The sequence below is a fragment of the Leucoraja erinacea genome, chromosome 27 (assembly GCF_028641065.1).
Source record: "Leucoraja erinacea ecotype New England chromosome 27, Leri_hhj_1, whole genome shotgun sequence".
In the NCBI taxonomy this organism is placed as follows: Eukaryota; Metazoa; Chordata; class Chondrichthyes; order Rajiformes; family Rajidae; genus Leucoraja; species Leucoraja erinaceus.
Genome location: NC_073403.1, coordinates 14,241,769 through 14,260,208, shown reverse-complemented (window position 1 = coordinate 14,260,208; position 18,440 = coordinate 14,241,769). Strand labels below are relative to the sequence as shown.

The following is an 18,440-nucleotide window of genomic DNA, read 5'->3' as shown; positions in this document are numbered from 1 at the left end:
TCCAGTCTATCCAGCTTCTTGTAATGCAAGCCCTCCAAATCTGGTAACATCCCCATGAATTTCCTCTGCACCCATTCCAGCTCAATGACAATCTTCCTACAGCTGGGTGACCAGAACTGTACACAATACTGCATGTGTGTCTCGCCACTGACAAGGGAGGCACCATGGCGCAGCGGTAGAGTTGTTGCCTTACAGCGCTTGCAGAGCCGGAGACCTGGTTTTGATCCCGACTACGGATGCTGTCTGTATGGAGTTTGTACGCTTTCCCTGTGACCGCGTGGTTTTCTCCGAGATCTTTGGTTTCATCCCACACTCCAAAGACGTACAGATTTGTAGGTTAATTGGCTTGGGTTTGTATACTTCGTATACGTGTAAATTGTCCCTATTGTGTGTAGGTTTGTGTTAATGTGCGGGTATCGGAGGTCGGTGCGGACTCGCTGGGCCAAAGGGCCTGTTTATATCTCTAAAATAAACTAAACTTGTACAATTGTTGAAGATCTGAATGTTTAAATGATCAACTCCAGAAGCATTTTTTGAGGGATAAATTTTGGCGGACTTACCTTTGGTGTGAAATACTAGAAATAGCAATGTCTGTGGAGCCATCTGAAATGGCAGGCAGATCTTACATTACTCAAAGACAAATAACTTAATTATAAAAAAAAAACTAAGTCAAACTTGCCTTGTTTGCAAAATTAAACCTACATTTCCTCAGAATTATAAACATAGAAACATAGAAAAAAGGTGCAGGAGTAGGCCCTTGGAGCCAGCACGGGCCATTCAATATGATCGTGGCTGATCACCCAAAATTGCTAACCACTTTGCTTAAACAACCACTGTGATGGTGCTTCAGCATGAATTGAGTTTTTTTAAAAAAATGTTTCAATCTATCCACAGGTGGCAGTGTGCACTCTAATGCTGAATGCCTTATATATGCGATAGATAACGGAATTTATTTTTTAAGTTGGCTGCATTATGTTGTTGGAAATTTGTATCAATATTTCAGAGGAAATGCAGTAAAATAATTGTTCACATGGCTCAGAATGATTAGGAAACATAAGTAATGTGTTTGGTGTAAATTGCTGCATGGATTGTTAAGATTAATATTTAGACTGCTCACTTCTTGCATTCCCCTTCCAGGGGCGGTTGATAGATCACGTGAAGAAAAAAGCCACTAATCTACAGCGAGTGACCTATTTAGTATTTGATGAAGCGGACAGAATGTTTGACATGGGCTTCGGTAAGAGGTTTCCATGTATAAAAATGTCAAACTTGTTTGTCTTTTGATTTCTTGTTGTGAATATCCTAATCATTTATACATCTTAAAAATAACAACGCACATGTGCATTATCACACTGTTTCAAACCAATGTTGGGGTAAATGATCATAGTTTGATCAAAGAGAGAATTAGATTCTGAAAAGAGTGAAAATGAGAGGGATGAATTTCAAGAGTTTGTGATGTTGGTAATGGAAGGCAAGACTGGTTGATTGTAGAATAATCAAATGTACCATTGATTCAGATCTAGAGTTAGAGAACCATTAAGTCAGGAGGGATGGATACAAATATTAGAGCTGGTAGGGTTATGGCCTTGGAAATGTGAAAATGGATAATTTTAAAACAATGCCTCTTTCAAGGTAGGAAATGGACAGTGTGCTGTATCTTTGGATTCCAGATTCATTGACCCCCACTACCAATGAAAGCCATGTACACGCTATTACAGGTGCACAACCTTTTATCCGAAAGCCTTGGGACCAGACACTTTTCGTAATTCAGAATTTTTCGGCTTTCGGAATGGAAGATTTTTAGCGTAGTGGTAGAGTGCTCGGCTCGTATCCGCAAGGTCGCGAGTTTGCGCCTCGATCCCGGCAGTTACTCAATCGCGAGTTTGAGTCTTCAATGTAGTTTTTTCTTGCAGAATAGGAGAGAATAGGGAGGGTTAGACTGGGATCATTCTCTGTGAGATGATCTTAGTGCGGGAGACAAGTGTAGGAGAGGTGTACTGACTGTGTGGGCAGAACTTTGGAAGTGATTGCCCACCATTCTCAAAAGCCGCTGTGTCTCCCTGTCCCTCCAACTCCAGAGGAATCCGCTCCCCGATGGGCCGCTACGGCGACAAGTGGCAGTTCGCCCACAGCCCGAGCTGCGCCCCCTCATCCGCAACCCGGGTTCCTATGGAGTTGGAGCGGGGCTGGGCTAGAGTTGTTGCTGGCTGTGAGTCTCTGGGATCTCCGTGCTTGCAATGGGCCCGGGAGTCGGTATCCCGATGAGGGGGCGCAGCTCGGGCTGTGGGCGAACTGCCACTTATCGCCGTAGCGGCCCATCGGGGAGCGGCTTCTGGTGGTCCTGACGTCTCTCAGCTCCTGTCCAGGGGGGTGGCCGGAGACGTCAGGCCCAACAGGAACCCGCTCCCCGATGCGCCGCTACAGCGACAAGTGGCAGTTCGCCCACAACTCGAGCTGCGCCCCCTCATCCGCAACCCGGGTTCCTCTGGAGTTGGAGCGGGGCTGGGCTAGAGTTGCTGCTGGCTGTGAGTCTCTGGGATCTCCGTGCTTGCAGTCGGTGTCCCGTTGGTCCTGACGTCTCCGGTCACCCCCTAGAATGGAGCTGAGACTGTGAGCTGTAGCGCCCTTACCCCCTCCCTCTGCAACTGCAAACAACCCCACAGTTCCCAGTCTCAGCTCCTGTACAGGGGGGTGGCCTGAGACGTCACAGCCCGAGCTGCGCCCCCTCACCCGCAACCTCAAAACCAAGACGTACTTTGCACACCATCAGCTTCAGTCCCTACGGGGAGCGTGTTCCTCTGTAGTTGGAGCGGGGCTGGGCTGCTGCTGGCTGTGGGTCTCTGGGTTCTCCGTGCTTGCAGTGGGCCTGGGGGCCGGTGTCCCGTTGGTCCTGACGTCTCCATTGACTGGCACTGGCTCCGACGTGAAGACAGTGCAAAGCCCCCGCGCCGGTGCAATGGGCGGGGAGCTGGAGAGGGGAGGGAACGGGTCACACACATGGCCGGGAAGCAGAGGGGTGTTGGTGGGGTGAAACTGAAGGGAGCGACAATCTGCTGCTATCTGCCCGCTGAGTTAAAAAGTTCCCACGCAAGACTCACGATACACTGTGTATCGCGAGTCTACCGTGGGAACATTTTTAACTCAACGGGCAGGCAGCAGCAGATTGTCAATTATTAACCCTCCCGCGCAATATACCCTCACCTTCTCTTTTATGAATGGGGATTTAGTTCCCCTTTCTTCGAGGACCGACTGGAGGTTCCGCTGTCACCTCTGCGGGCCGCCCTCGGTGAACGTCTTCAAGGACCTTTTTTCAAGGACCGAAAAAATGTCGCTATTCAGAGCTTTTCGTTATTTGGAACTTTGGATAAAAGGTTGTGCACCTGTACTTTTTGTAAATAGGTACATGCCATTAAAATTTTGTTCTTTGCTTTTGGATTGTTAATATACAGAACACTCATTTTTATACACTGAAGCATTTACTGAGTGACTGAGCAGTGATGGGTGATGGTCGTGGTCTAAATGTTTGTTGTTTCTTTCACATTTTCAGAATATCAAGTCCGATCAGTAGCAAATCACGTACGTCCAGACAGACAAAGTAAGTATTGGTGCTTTGTTTTTCTAAGTTCATAACCAGTGATAGTGCATCTAAAGTCTGACATTAGCAGTTATTTTTAGAGAAAAGTATTAACTCATGAAGTGGTTTCAGTGCCTATAAATCAAGGTGTATAACTTTAAAACAGTGTAAACTTGTAGATAGAGTCTTAAAATCGGCATAGGAAATCTCTATATTCCAAATATTTGTTCCCCACACAAGACTAACACATTGCACAGCTTGAATTGTCTTGGGAATGTTATGATGTTCTGAAGCTGGAGATCTGATGAGTTCTTTCTGGAATGCACCCATATTAGTTTTACTTGGGACTTCCAGGTTGCAAATCCACCTCTGATGAAGGGTTGGCAATATTTGCCAAATTGTGGATGGTGTGATGTTATACCCACGACATCACTGTTTCCCTTTCCATTGATGGGTGTTGCAAGTGAGGGGGGGCATGAGATTTAAAATAATCACTGCTCCAGTATCTGTCAACCCACAAAAAGCTCAATGGTGGTCGAAGGGAGGATCTTGAATCATCAAATCTGGTTGAGCTACAACTGATGTAGCAAGTTCAGAGGCTGTAGTGTGCTGATATTTAAAGGCAGTGAATGATATTCCTAGAAAACTTGAGCTAAAGCATGTTTTGTCTCAAAATCAGTTTAATTAATCACACACTTAAATTTACATCTTTCAGGGGTACATATGCTGCTAATTGTATCATTGCAAAGAATAAATACATCACTTGTAATAGTGAAACAAGGTCTATAGTGAGCATAAAATAGGAAGAAGTGCAAAGGCAGAAGATTAATTTTACCTAATGCAATACGGGTACTTTTTGCTACTCTCCCTGATCCTGCAAGCCTTTTAGATTTTTCAAAACAGCATTCTTTGTAAAGGAACTCCAGGAACATCCACTGGGGATGGACTGTTAATGATGGTCTTTCCCGCAACACCCAAGCACAAGAATCTGGATGGAAATTCATTATTGTGAAGTTAAGGCATAGACTGTTGGAGATGGTACAACAGGTAATCACAATATCCAGATAGTGATATGGAGCTGGGGCTTTATTTGATATTGGAGAGAGGGTGTTGCATAGATCAGAAGACTAGATGAATTAAATTATAATGTGGAATGCATTAATTTGGCAGTAAGCATGAAACTTGAAGAAATTTGAAGCATGTTTAGAAAATGGCATTGAAAAGATTAATGCAGATGTACAATAGTTTCCCTTATTCACAGAAAACTATGACTTCATAAATCTATTTATTTACGTTCCATATTTGCCTAGTTTTATCCTTGGGCATTCCGTTGGAATTGATTAGACTCTGTTCTGAATCTGCCTTTTGCAATTTGTAGCTGAATTTTATATTCTTGGTAAATAGAATTTCTCATCTATATTCTGCTTGGCAACCTGTCTAAGGTTGTTTCCTTTTCCCAAAAACGAAATTATAAATCTGAAGATAACTGCAGATTTCTGAACTTTCTCAAACAGATGAAGCAATTGTTGTAGGAAGGAACTGCAGATGCTGGTTTAAATCAAAGATAGACACAAAATGCTAGAATAACTCAGCGGGACTAGTAGCATATCTGGATAGAAGAAATGGGTAACGTTTAGGGTCGTGACCCTTTTTTCAGACTGATTCAGTTTCAAGAAGTGTCTCAACCCGAAACGGCACCCATTCCTTCTATCCAGAGATGCTGCCAGTCCCGCTGAGTTACTCCAGCATTTTGTGTTTAGCTTCAGATGAAGCAATTGTACACTTACACGTGGAATATAGAGCAATACAGCACAGAATCAGGCCCTTTGGCCCACAATGTCCCCACCAACCACAATGCCAATTTATACTAATCCTATTTTTCTAAACGTGGTCCATATCCTTTTATTCCCTGCTTGCTCATGTGTCGGTTTAAATGCTGGTGAAATGTTATTATGGTATCTGTTTCTATCACCTTCCTTGGCAAAACATTCCACGTACCTGCCACACTCTATAAATACAAAAGTTGCCTTGTAAAGCTCCTATTAAACTTTCTCATGTCATTTTAACCAATGCCCTTTGGTATTGCAACCTTGGAAAAAGATTCTCACCATCTATCTTGTCTCTTCCCTTCAATGTTATACTTCCTCTTGTTTGCATTTGGTGTTCACAATGTGGTCTCTTCTGCATTGGATAAACCAGACACGTATTGAGTGATCGCTTTGTGGTGCACCTGTGTGTTTAGTCCACATGAATGATCCCTGGTTTCTGGTTGCCTGCTGCTTTAACTTTTTCTATCCTATTCACTGACCTTTCTTTCTGTAGCGTCCACTGCTACAATGAGGTCCAGTGCATTCTGGAGGGACAGCATTTCATCTTCTGTCAGCACTTTGCAGCTTTCTCGACTCAATATTGAATTTTCCAAGTTCAACGCTGACTGAATCGGAATTGGCCATTTTTGCCACTGAAAGCTATCAGGATTTCTCTTTCACAGGTCTCTGACCAGATATGTTAACTTTGTTTCTCTCTTCACAGTTGCTTCCTAACCTTCTAACTGTTTCTCTTAATTTGTGTTTATATTTCCATCACATTCTAGTTATTGAGGAATTCACTTAAATGTGGGATCTGTGTTTCAGCTTTGCTCTTTAGTGCTACGTTCCGGAAGAAGATAGAGAGGCTGGCTCGAGATATCCTCAATGATCCTATTCGAGTTGTACAAGGAGACATAGGAGAGGTAATATGACTACTAAAAAATTGCTAACTTTTAATTCATATTGACCATAATAAAAAGGGTAATTCTGGCAGCATTCACAACAATACAAAAAATAAAATGTTAAATTGATTAAATGGAAGATAAATCACACTGGATAAGGGCAGTTTAACAATTTTACTGAGTCAGTGAAATGGAAGTAAAATAACTAGATTTGGTTTGCTATGCATGCAAGTAAATTTGTAGAGTGCAGTAAATAAGATTGGCAAGCTGCAGGAACAAATAGCCATGTGGGACTGTGATGTGGTGCTAATAGAATTTTGGTTCGAGTCGGCCCTATTAAATATCCCGGATTACAAACTATTGTTGATGTAAACACAGTGGACCCAATGGCCTCAGAAGTCATGTGACTATTCTATGATTAATTAGAATGTATCCAATTCTTTATTTCACTCCTTTCTAATACCTAATAACATAACATGAATTTATGTCCTGAATTACTGGCCTCTCTTCTGAGATAAATTGCCCCTTCTTGTCCTCTCTGTCATGCTTCCTATAATTTTGTTCACCTGAACTAAATCCCCTTTATCTTGTCCATTCTAAGACATTTTCCATCCAGTTTCCAACTCTCCTACTTTCTCTGTAACCAGTGTTTTACCAGATGTCAGGTATCATCATCTGGGATTCCAGTTCTGGTATTGCTGTCACTTCAGCCTCAGCATTGTCTGGTACCATGTCCATTGTAATAACGTTAATCCTCGTTGACATTTGTTTTAGGCAAACGAGGATATCACTCAGATCGTGGAGATTATGGTATCTGGTCCTGATAAGTGGGATTGGCTCACAAGACGACTGGTGGAGATGACATCCAGAGGCAGTGTACTTATCTTTGTGACCAAGAAAGCTAATAGTGACGAACTTGCTGCTAACCTAAACCAGGAGGGTTATACTGTTGGACTGTTGCATGGAGATATGGACCAGAGTGAAAGAAACAAAGTCATCTTCGATTTCAAGAAAAAGTCAATTCCTATTATGGTGGCTACAGATGTGGCAGGTGAGCTTCTCCCCTATACTTTATAGGAAAAGGTGAATTTGTTCCACACCTTCTGAAATTAAAGAATAAGATGCATGTTAAAGCATTGGAACTTCAGAGCCTGAGTTTGGGAATATTGTTTGTGGATAGTTTCTATTGGGGATGTAGTTTGGTGTTTGAGCTTGAGTCATGTGGGGAATGTAGCCTGGTGTATGGCTGTAGCCCGTGACTGCATCATGGCTGGTGTTTAGTTGAGCTCTGCAGCTTGAGCAAGCAAGGAAGAAGGCAGTGGATAAGCCTGAGCACATGGATGCTTTGGTGGCATCTATGTATGTTCCCATGTATGTGTGAGCATTGACATCCATGCAGCAGAGTCTGCAGTGGTCTTGTACCATTGCCACTGCATCAAGGCTACACTCTGTGAAGCCTGTGTGGTGACCATGTGCAGTGGCTGACAATATTAAATGAAACCTCAATCTGGCTGCTTGCAATCCACAGTAAAAGGAATATCCAAACCTTTATAGACCATTGCAAAAATGATAGTCCTGAACACTGCTCTATTATCATCTTGGGACTCGGGCACTTTGACATCAATATCACTGCAGAAAAGATGGCCAGCTGAAAGCACGAGGCTTTGGGTATGCCCAGTGGAGGAACAAACCAGAAGCGGAATGGAACTATACGAGGAATGATGTCTTGATGAATATTTAGAGATACAGTGTGGAAACAGGAGCTTTAGCCCATAGTCCACGCTGACCAGCAATCACTGGCACTGTCCTACACACTAGGAATAATTTACAATTCTTACTGACGCCAATTAATCCACAAACCTACACGTCTTTGGAATGTGGGAGAAAACCGGAGCTCCTGGAGATGTTCTTAATGTTTCAACAATGACATTCCTAGCATTATAATGTCATAAATGAGGTTGTTAGCTGATGATTGTACAATGTTCAATTCTATTTACTACAAATCAGCAAATTAAGCGGTCCATACCAACATTGGTGCTGTAAGGCAGCAACTTAACCGCTGCACCACTGTGCCGCAATCATCCATTGACATTTGGAGAACAAAGAGTTGCAGATGCTGGGCGACAATTAAAAAACACAATTTGTCGGAGTAACAATGCGAGTCAGGCAGCATCCACGCGGATAGGTTACATTTTGGGTGGGGCCCTGACTCCAAATGTCCCTTATCTATGTCATCCACATAAACTGCCTGATCAGTGTTGCTCCAGCACTTTGTGTGTTCCATTGACATTCACCAGCCATCAACATTCTACGGGCAAGGGACAGGTTGTTATTGAGCAGAAACTCAACTGCACCAGCCATATAACCATATAACAATTACAGCACGGAAACAGGCCATCTCGACCCTTCTAGTCCGTGCCGAACACATAATCTCCCCAAGTCCCATATACCTGCGCTCAGACCATAACCCTCCATTCCCTTCCCGTCCATATAACTATCCAATTTATTTTTAAATGATAAAAACGAACCTGCCTCCACCACCTTCGCTGGAAGCTCATTCCACACAGCTACCACTCTCTGAGTAAAGAAGTTCCCCCTCATGTTACCCCTAAACTTCAGTCCCTTAATTCTCAAGTCATGTCCCCTTGTTTGCATCTTCCCTACTCTCAGTGGGAAAAGCTTTTCCACGTCAACTCTGTCTATCCCTCTCATCATTTTAAAAACCTCTATCAAGTCCCCCCTTAACCTTCTGCGCTCCAAAGAATAAAGCCCTAACTTGTTCAACCTTTCTCTGTAACTTAGTTGCTGAAACCCAGGCAACATTCTAGTAAATCTCCTCTGTACTCTCTCTATTTTGTTGACATCCTTCCTATAATTAGGCGACCAAAATTGTACACCATACTCCAGAATTGGCCTCACCAATGCCTTGTACAATTTTAACATTACATCCCAACTTCTATACTCAAAGCTCTGATTTATAAAGGCCAGCACACCAAAAGCTTTCTTTACCACCCTATCTACATGAGATTCCACTTGATATAAATCAAGCAGTCAGGGTACTCTGCCTGGTAATCTGCGTTGAGTGTTTTAAGCCCTTACACTGCTTTCTACCATCTACATCACATAAGCAGGAACATGATAGGATGCTGTCGACTTGATATTAGTTATTGATTTATTAGTCAGGTGCACCGAGATACAGTGAAAACCGTTGCATGACATCCAAGCTACTCATACCGTATTTGAGTACATCATGTAGTGCAAAAGAGAAAAACAGATGGTTAAGGACAGCAGATGTATGGGAACACTACCACCTACAGATTCCCCTCCAAGTTGTACACCATGATGTCTTGAAAATATAAATCTCTTTCACTGTTGATGAGTCTAAATCTTGTAAGTTGCTGCTGCCAGCACTGAGAGAGGACCTTCATCAGATGGCTGTTATCACTAGCTCACTGGTACTGAGGGATGGAAATTACCAATAACACCTACATTCCAAAGAATGAATGAATAAAATTTGCACGGAACATTATTTGTCTCTTTTATCCCATTTTGCTGAATATGGTCGGAGCAGAAACTGGGCCGATGGGCTTCAGATATGGAGTTGCAAGAAACAGAGACTGGTTTTGGGGATAGCAAAATATTCAGAAGCTTCATTGGTGAGGAAAAGTAAGGTGCAGTCAGAGGAACAAAAGCCAGAGTAATGATTGAAGTTGTTAGTGTGAGGCCTGATCTGAAGGCAGTATGCATCAAGGAGAGACAGGTTTAACACTCAAAAGAAGAGAACCACCGCTGAATAAGATTAGTTTATTGTTATATACACCAGGGTACAATGAAATTGCTGGTTTGTGTGAAACCTAGAGTAAAAAATGCGTGCAAAACAGCAGGCCATGGAAAGAGTGTCGTGCAAAATCTGAGTATAACCATATAACAATGCCAAAGAATATTATAGTGCCAAAGAATAGTGCCAAAGAATATTAAAATGCAACAAAGCAATAACTGCATGAGGTAGAGTTAAAAGGGTAAGTGTTTGCAAGCACCTCCAGCAATGGGATGTGAAAGGTGATTGGCTCAGGGGTCTAATAAAGAAAATGAATTAGCTTTACCTTCCATGATGATACAGAAGAGTTCACAGCTGATGATTAAGCAGTCCTCTCAGATTTGATGGCAAATGGCATAGACAATCATACAACACATGTATTCAAGAGTGCATCTTTTGGATTTAAGGGAATGAAGTTGAGCCCATACTTGGATTAGCCTGCTTAAAGAGAGTGAGGATTTTAATGACAAAAGTTCAACTGCACCCCCTCCCCCCCCCACCCCCCCCAGGGAGATTTGTATTTATATTTTTGCTTTTTACCTGGCAACCACTTAAGTACTTCTGAAGTGTAGTTTCCATAATAACGTAGGAACCAATTTGTGCACTGAACACACTTATGTGAATTACAATTTTGGCATGACCCAGTAACACTTAATTAAATTAATTATGGGGTAAGTATTGTTAATGAGACTGAGCCAAGTCCACTACTCAGCATTGAAATAGTGCCAGAGTCAAGTCAGGTTTGTGTATGCAGAAGCATGGAGAGGTACTGGTTACTAAAGGAACTAGAGCAAAAAACTTACTTGCAGTAGCATCACAGGCACATTGATCCGGGCAGACGAAAATCATCCGCTAAAACAAACGGCAAAAGCAAGAGTGATACTGTGAGCTTGCAAACGGAAGGGATTAGTTTTAAGTAGGCACAATATTCAGATTCAAATTCAATCTTTATTGTCATTGTGCAGTGTACAGTACAGAGACAACAAAATGCAGTTAGCATCTCACCCAGAAGTGCGAACATAGAATAATGAGCAGTAAAATATATATATGTACAACAGTAGTAGTAGTGCAATTTTTCTGGGGGAAGGAGTGTCTGGGGGGGGGGGGGGGGGGGGGGGGGGGGGGGGCTCACTAAGGTGCAGAGTTTAGTAGTGTAACAGCTGCAGGGAAAAAGCTGTTCCTGAACCTGCTGGTCCGACAACGGAGAGACCTGTAGCGCCTCCTGGATGGGAGGAGGGTAAACAGTCTGTGGTTGGGGTGAGAGCAGTTCTTGACGAAGCTGTGCGCCATTCGCAGACATCGCTTGCTTTGGACAGACTCAATGGAGGGGAGTGAGGAACCGATGATGAGTTGGGCAGTTTTCACCACCCTCTGCAGTGCTTTCCGGTCGGAGACAGAGCAGTTGCCATACCATACTGTGATACAGTTGGTAAGGATGCTCTCGATCATCATCAAAGTATCATCAAAGACCCACACCATCCTGGCCACACACTCATCTCCATGCTATCTTCAGGTAGAAGGTATAGGAGCCTGAAGACTGCAACAACCAGGTTCAGGAATAGCTACTACCCCACAGCCATCAGGCTATTGAACCTGGCTCGGACAAAACTTTGATTATTAATAACCAATCATCTGTTATTTGCACTTTATCATTTTATTTATTCATGTGCGTATATATATATATATATATTATAGTATATGGACACATTGATCTGTTTTGTAGTAAATGCCTATTATGTTCTGTGTGCTGAAGCAAAGCAAGAATTTCATTGTCCTATCAGAGACACATGACAATAAACTCATTTGAACTTGAACTTGATGGTGCAGCGGTAGAAGTTCACCAGAATCTGAGGAGACAGATGGACCTTCTTTAGTCTCCTCAGGAAGAAGAGACGCTGGTGAGCCTTCTTGACCAGTGTTGAGATATTGTGGGTCCAAGAGAGGTCATCGGCAGAGACATCGTGGGCTGATAGACCTTTTTCTGTGGTGTTCTTGGTTTTTAATGCAAAACACAATTTGAAGACAACTCCATGGAAGTGCAAGACATCTGTTACTGAAGTAGGATTAGGTGATGTGTAGTTCAGTTTAAGAGCCTAATGATTGTAAGAAAGTGGCTGTTGTGGTGTAGCAGATCATGCTTCTGAACGCTCTGCCTGATAGTAGCAATGAGAAGAGAGCATCACCTGAATGGCAGGGATCCTTGATAGGTGCTGTCTTGAGGCAGAACCTTATGTAGATGCTTCCAATTGTTGGGAGGGCTGGGTCCATCAGTCTCTGCAGCCTCTTGCATTCCTGTGCGTTGGAATTGCCACATTATGATGCAGCCAGTCAGGACACCTACAGAGCATCTGTAGAAGTAGTATTCCGTGACATGCCTGATCTCTTTCAACTTCTAAGACAGTAGAGGCACTAACGTGTATCTTCTTGATTACATCTATGTGCTGGGCCCACTTAGGTCACTTAGCTTCCACCTGAAAAAAACAACAAAGCTTCTTGTCTGAACACAGCATTCCTGCTGCTGTATTTCAGTGTCAGCCTGGATATGCGAGTGCAATTTTTTCATTTATTTTTAATTTAATCAGGAGTAATACCCACTGACCCCAATGTTGATTATGTGAGCTAGAGCATCAAAGGTGAGGGCAAGGTTGTCATTTCTCCAGGGTACAAACATAGTGTCTGTAAATATGTCAGTTTTATTTTCAATTATTGATGCAGATCTTGCAATAACAACTGTTGCATTTATTACAGCACGTGGTTTGGATATTCCATCCATTAAGACAGTAGTTAACTATGACGTGGCTCGTGATATTGATACACACACTCACAGAATTGGACGAACTGGCAGAGCGGGTAAGAGGTGTTAATTTCAGCACTGCACAATTTTATCCACAAAAATTCTGCAACTAGTTCAATTGCATGTATGGGAATTGATGCAACAGATAAATGTGATTTTCTATTAAATGCTGCCCGTTACATTTTGGTCTATATCCTAATTTACAATATCCTTTGTAGTCCTTGGTCTGAAAACGAGCGGTAATTTTCATATACACCTGGTATCATGGTTCTGATTTGTGCAGGTTTTGATTTGGGTATTTTTCTTTTATATCAAATTTAGTTTTGTAACTTTAATTAATAAGGTGCCTGGAACATGATTCTATTTTAGCTGTTCCTAGCTTATGCAATGTTTCTACAGTGCATTCAGAAAATATTCAGACCCCTTCACTTTTTCCACATTTTGCTACTTTACAGCCTTATTTTAAAATGGATTAAATTATTTTTTTTAAATCATCAATCTGCACACAGTACCCCCAGAATGAAGAAGCAAAAACGTGTTCAGATATTTTTTGCAAAGTAATTATAAAGAAATAACTGATATTACATTTACCTAAGTATTCAGACCCTTTGCTATGACACTCAAAATTGAGCTTAGGTACATCCTGATTCCATTGATTATCCTTGATGTTTCTACAACTTGATTGGAGTCCACCAGTGGTAAATTAAATTGATTTGCCATGATTTGGAAAGGCACACGCCTGTCTATATAAGGTCCCACAGTTGACTGTGCATGTTAGAGCAAAAACCAAGCCATGAAGACAAAGGAATTGCCCGGAGACCTCCGAGATAGGATTGTGTCGAGACACAGATCTGGGGAAGGGTATAAAACAATTTCTGCAGCATTGCAGGTCCCGAAGAGCACAGTGGCCTCCATCATCCTTAAATGGAAGAACTTTGGAACCACCAGGACTCTTCATAGAGCTGGCCGCCCGGCCAAACTGAGCAATCGGGGGAGAAGGGCCATGGTCAGGAAGATGACCAAGAACCCGATGGTCATTCTGACAGAGCTCCAGAGTTCCTCTGTGGTGATGGGAGAACCTTCCAGAAGGACAACTATATCTGCAGCACTCCACCAATCGGGTCTTTATGGTAGTGGCCAGGCGGAAGTCACTCCTCAGTAAAAGGCACATGGCAGCCTGCTTGGAGTTTGCCAAAAGGCATGAGAAACAGGATTCCCTGGCCTGATGAAACCAAGATTGAACTCTTTGGCCTGAATACCAAGAGTCACGTCTGGAGGAAACCGGGCACCGCTCATCACCTGGCCAATACCATGCCTACGGTGAAGCATGGTGGTGGCAGCATCATGCTGTGGGGATGTTTTTCAGCAGCAGGAACTGGGAGACTAGTCGGGATCGAGGGAAAGATGAACGGAGCAAAGTACAGAGAGATCCTTGATGAAAACCTGCTCCAGAGTGTTCTGGACCTCAGACTGGGGTGGAGGTTCAACAGGACTACGACCTAAGCACACAGCCAAGACAACGCAATAGTGGCTTTGTGACAAGTATGTGAATGTCCTTGAGTGGCCCAGCCAGAGCCCGGACTTGAACCCGATCGAACATCTCTGGAGGGACTTGAAAATAGCTGCGCATTGACACTCCCCATCCAACCTGACAGAGCATGAGAGGATCTGCAGAGAGGAATGGGAGAAATTACCCAAATACTTGTGCCAAGCTTGTAGCGTCATACCCAAGAAGACTTGAGACTAATAGCTGCCAAAAGGTGCCTCAACAAAGTACTGAGTAAAGGGTCTGAATACTTATGTAAATGTGATATTTCAGTTATTTATTTTAATTACTTTGCAAAAAATATCTGAACACCTGTTTTCACTTTTTTATTATGGGGTATTGTGTAGATTGATGATTTAAAAAAAAATGAATTTAATCCATTTTAGAATAAGGCTGTAATGTAGCAAAATGTTGAAAAAGTGAAGGGGTCTGAATACTTTCTGAATGTACTGTATATATTCTAGTTAGGGATGTCTTTACATTTTTTGCTTAAGTCTCTGGCGTGAGACTTAGTCGTATCTTTTTGGTTAGGGTAAAATTACCATTATTGAGCATGGGTGACAACAAGTGTGGCGGACAGGAGGGATGTATTATCCTGAAAGCCGTGTGAAATGGCTCAGTCATACTATTTTCATCTGAATCTAATTGACAATTGTATGTTTTACTTAAGTCATTACCGCTTCATCTAGGTTGTTTGCTGTGTACTGATGGAGTGTTATGAAGTCAGAGTATGGTCTTAAAGAAAATATTGATCCAAGGTGAATTGGCCCTACTCAACCGAAAGATTCCAAAGCTCCTTTTTAAATTCTTTAATCTGCCATTTATTATGTCACCAAAATAATCAAGCTGCTAGTTACATATTTTATGGAGTTGTGCACAGCTCGATTGCTTCAGTTATTTAGATTATGGTGATTGTACCTAATCAACTGAAAACTCTTTTGGAAGTCCTCAGGTCCCGGAAGTTTTTAATGAGGCTGATTATTTGTATCGGAATAAATTATTTTTTACCTAGGATTTTTTTTCTCCTTTAAACCAGTGTTTGAACTCGGTGAATCATAACTTTTTCTTCATTCTGCTTTTTCAGGAGAGAAAGGAATGGCGTACACTATGATGACTTGTAAGGACATTAATTTTGCTGGGGATCTTGTTCGCAATTTGGAAGGAGCTAATCAGTATGTTTCCAAAGAATTGTTGGACCTAGCTATGCAGGTATATAAATATACACAGCCATGGTTGTGTCTGAAACAATTAAACGTTCATGCTTGGTTAACTCAATTTACATAAGGAAATTCAACATCTATATAAACCATTACCCCATCCAATTCAAAGCCCGTGTGATTATCTTGGATTAAACCTCCAGAATCTCAATTTATCTCCATGTTTTAAGTGACACTCATTGTACAGATCCCACAATTTTTTTTTCCTGGTCTGTTGAAAAACAAAGCTTTTTGTTCTTTTCTTTATCTTAGATACAGTGATATTGGCATAGTGATTATATACAATCACTATACAGCAAATAAATAAATGATGGGTCTTTGTGCCAAACATTATGGAGGGCACTGTAGTTTCCAGCAAAGATTGTACAGCAGTGATCTTAAGTGGGTGTTCTGGCTCACTTCCTTTGTTGTACAATTCAGTGTTCATTTTTTAATTTTTTTTTTTTGCTGATCCATGTAATCTGGAATGCAATTTGCAGCAGATGCAATTTGATCTGCAGCATCCACTTTAGTAATCCTTGCGCCCCAGCTGTAAAGTATGATGATGCTTTTGAGTTTGGTTGATTTGCAAACTTATATCTCAAGCCTGCACGTAATATTATAGTAGATTATCTTAGGTTTCTAAACCTAATTTAGGAACTTTAGTAACCTACACAACTTTTTAAGTGTCATTGTAAGCTTCCTAATGATGCATCTCAACATTAAATGGTATCCCATAAGGAGTTGGTGGAGTGTCAAATCCTAGTCTCCACACACGCACGCACACACATACGCGCACACACACACCCACACACACACACACACACACACTGCAGGATGCATTTTCAAGAACCTGAGAACAAATATTATTAGTGGTAAAAGGGTTTTGTATGGCATAATAAATGGAGAGACATAGACACAGGGACTACAAATGTTTAAATCTTGTGTAGAACACACAGTGCTAGAGTAGCTCAGCGGGTTAGGCAACATCTCTCTGGAGGACATGGATATGAGATGTTTTAAGTTGGGACCCTTGGCTATCCATGTCCTCCAGAGATACTGCGTGACCCACTCAGTTACGACAGTACTTGGAGAGATGTGTTGCTGATAGGTGGCGATGAGCCTGCAGGATTTAGTTATATGTCAACATATGGAGCAGTCGCTGCCAGTCCCCATAAATGGTCCACCCTCAAGGATTGATCAACGGGCAGGCTTCAGGCCCACCTGTCAGCACTGATTAGCAGCGCCACATGGCCCACCTCCCTCCTGTAACCTCTCCACTCCAAGCCACCGGATCATTCATTGATGACAGAGGGCCAGTAGAGGGCAGCACTGGATCCCAGTCGAGCAGCCAGATTCATGACATTAAAACACATTCTGAGCAGCTGCCTTTGTTTGAATCATGGGTCATTGATTTATAGGTAAACAACATGTAAATAATCCCTGCACCCCTGCTGTTTATGCTGACCTGGGTGGACACATACCTGTAAGTGTTGGGACTGGAGGACCAAGGGCACTATATCAAATCAGCCTTCTGCATGGTAGTGCTCAATGAGCACCATGGTAACAATTATCATCAAGGTGGTCAAATTCAGATTTGAATTACCGGTAGTTTATTGTCATATACACCAGGGTGCAATGACATTCCTTGCTCCTATGATGCTCGCAGATTAAACAACACACATAGAACACAGAATAGTACAGTAGAAACTAGGAACTGCAGATGGTGGTTTACACCAAAGATAGACACAAAGTACTGGAATAACTCAGGTCAGGCAGCATCTCTGGAGAAAGTGTAAAGAAGGGCCACCCATCCTTTTTCTTCCGAGTTGCTGCCTGACCCACTGCGTTACTCCAACACTTTGTGTGTATCTATAGAATAGTTCAGTACAGGAACAAGCCCTCCGACCCGCAATGTCGGCGCTGAACATGAAGTCAAATTAAACTAATCTCTGCCTGCACGGACTTCTATCCCTCCTTTCCCTGTATCTACATGTGCCGATCTAAAAGTTTCTTAAATGCCACTATTGCATCTTTCTTCACGCCAGTGCATTCCAGGCACACATCGCTATCTATAAACAAAACTTGCACTGCACATCTCCTTTAAACTTTGCCCATCATCTCATTAAACTGTGCTCTTTGTATTACCACCCGAGGAAAAAAGCCTCTCAATATATTTTGTATCATTCTCTCAGGTTTTCTCTCAACCTCTGACATTGTAGGGAAAACAATCCACGTTTGTCCAATCACTCCTTATAGGTAGTACCCTCTAATCCAGGCAGCATTCTGGTAAACCTCTTCTGTGGCCTCTCCAAAGCCTCCACAAACCTCCTGTAATTGGACAACCAGAACTGTGCACAATATGTACAGTATGTATACATACTGTAAGGATAAATGCAACATTAAGTACAAACAGCAGAATGGTGTAAGATTGTAGCGCAATTTGAAGTAGTAAAAATAATTAAAAGTACAATAACGGAAGAACCAAATGATGTAGGAGGATGTGGCAGCATCTCCAAGAATGGAGTGTGAAAGGCTAATTGGTTCAAAAGTCAGATAGCAGTAGGGAAGAAACTGTTCTTGGGTCTAGACATCTGTTTACACGCTCCAGTATCTTCCCAGAAGGTAGGAGAAAGAAAAGAGAATGTCTAGGGTAACTGGCTTCCTTGACAATATGATGCCACGCACATGACTGGATGGAAGGAAGTAACAAGCCTGTGCTGGACCAGGCTGTACTCAGCGTCTGCACCAGGGCAGAGCAGCTGCCATATCAGATTGAGATGCATCGCATCATGATACTTTA

General features: G+C 42.4%; 1 protein-coding gene across 2 annotated transcripts in view; it reads left to right on the top strand.

Annotated features, from left to right (window-relative positions):
* ddx42 (DEAD (Asp-Glu-Ala-Asp) box helicase 42) overlaps window positions 1-18,440 on the top strand; it is a 40,409-nt gene that overhangs the window by 14,930 nt on the left and 7,039 nt on the right. For both annotated transcript variants that reach the window (XM_055657107.1, XM_055657108.1), the window contains exons 11-16: window positions 1,138-1,237; window positions 3,548-3,595; window positions 6,208-6,305; window positions 7,059-7,335; window positions 12,850-12,951; window positions 15,526-15,650. In XM_055657107.1, coding sequence (XP_055513082.1) covers window positions 1,138-1,237; window positions 3,548-3,595; window positions 6,208-6,305; window positions 7,059-7,335; window positions 12,850-12,951; window positions 15,526-15,650 — 750 coding nt within the window. The remainder of the gene's footprint in view (window positions 1-1,137; window positions 1,238-3,547; window positions 3,596-6,207; window positions 6,306-7,058; window positions 7,336-12,849; window positions 12,952-15,525; window positions 15,651-18,440) is intronic.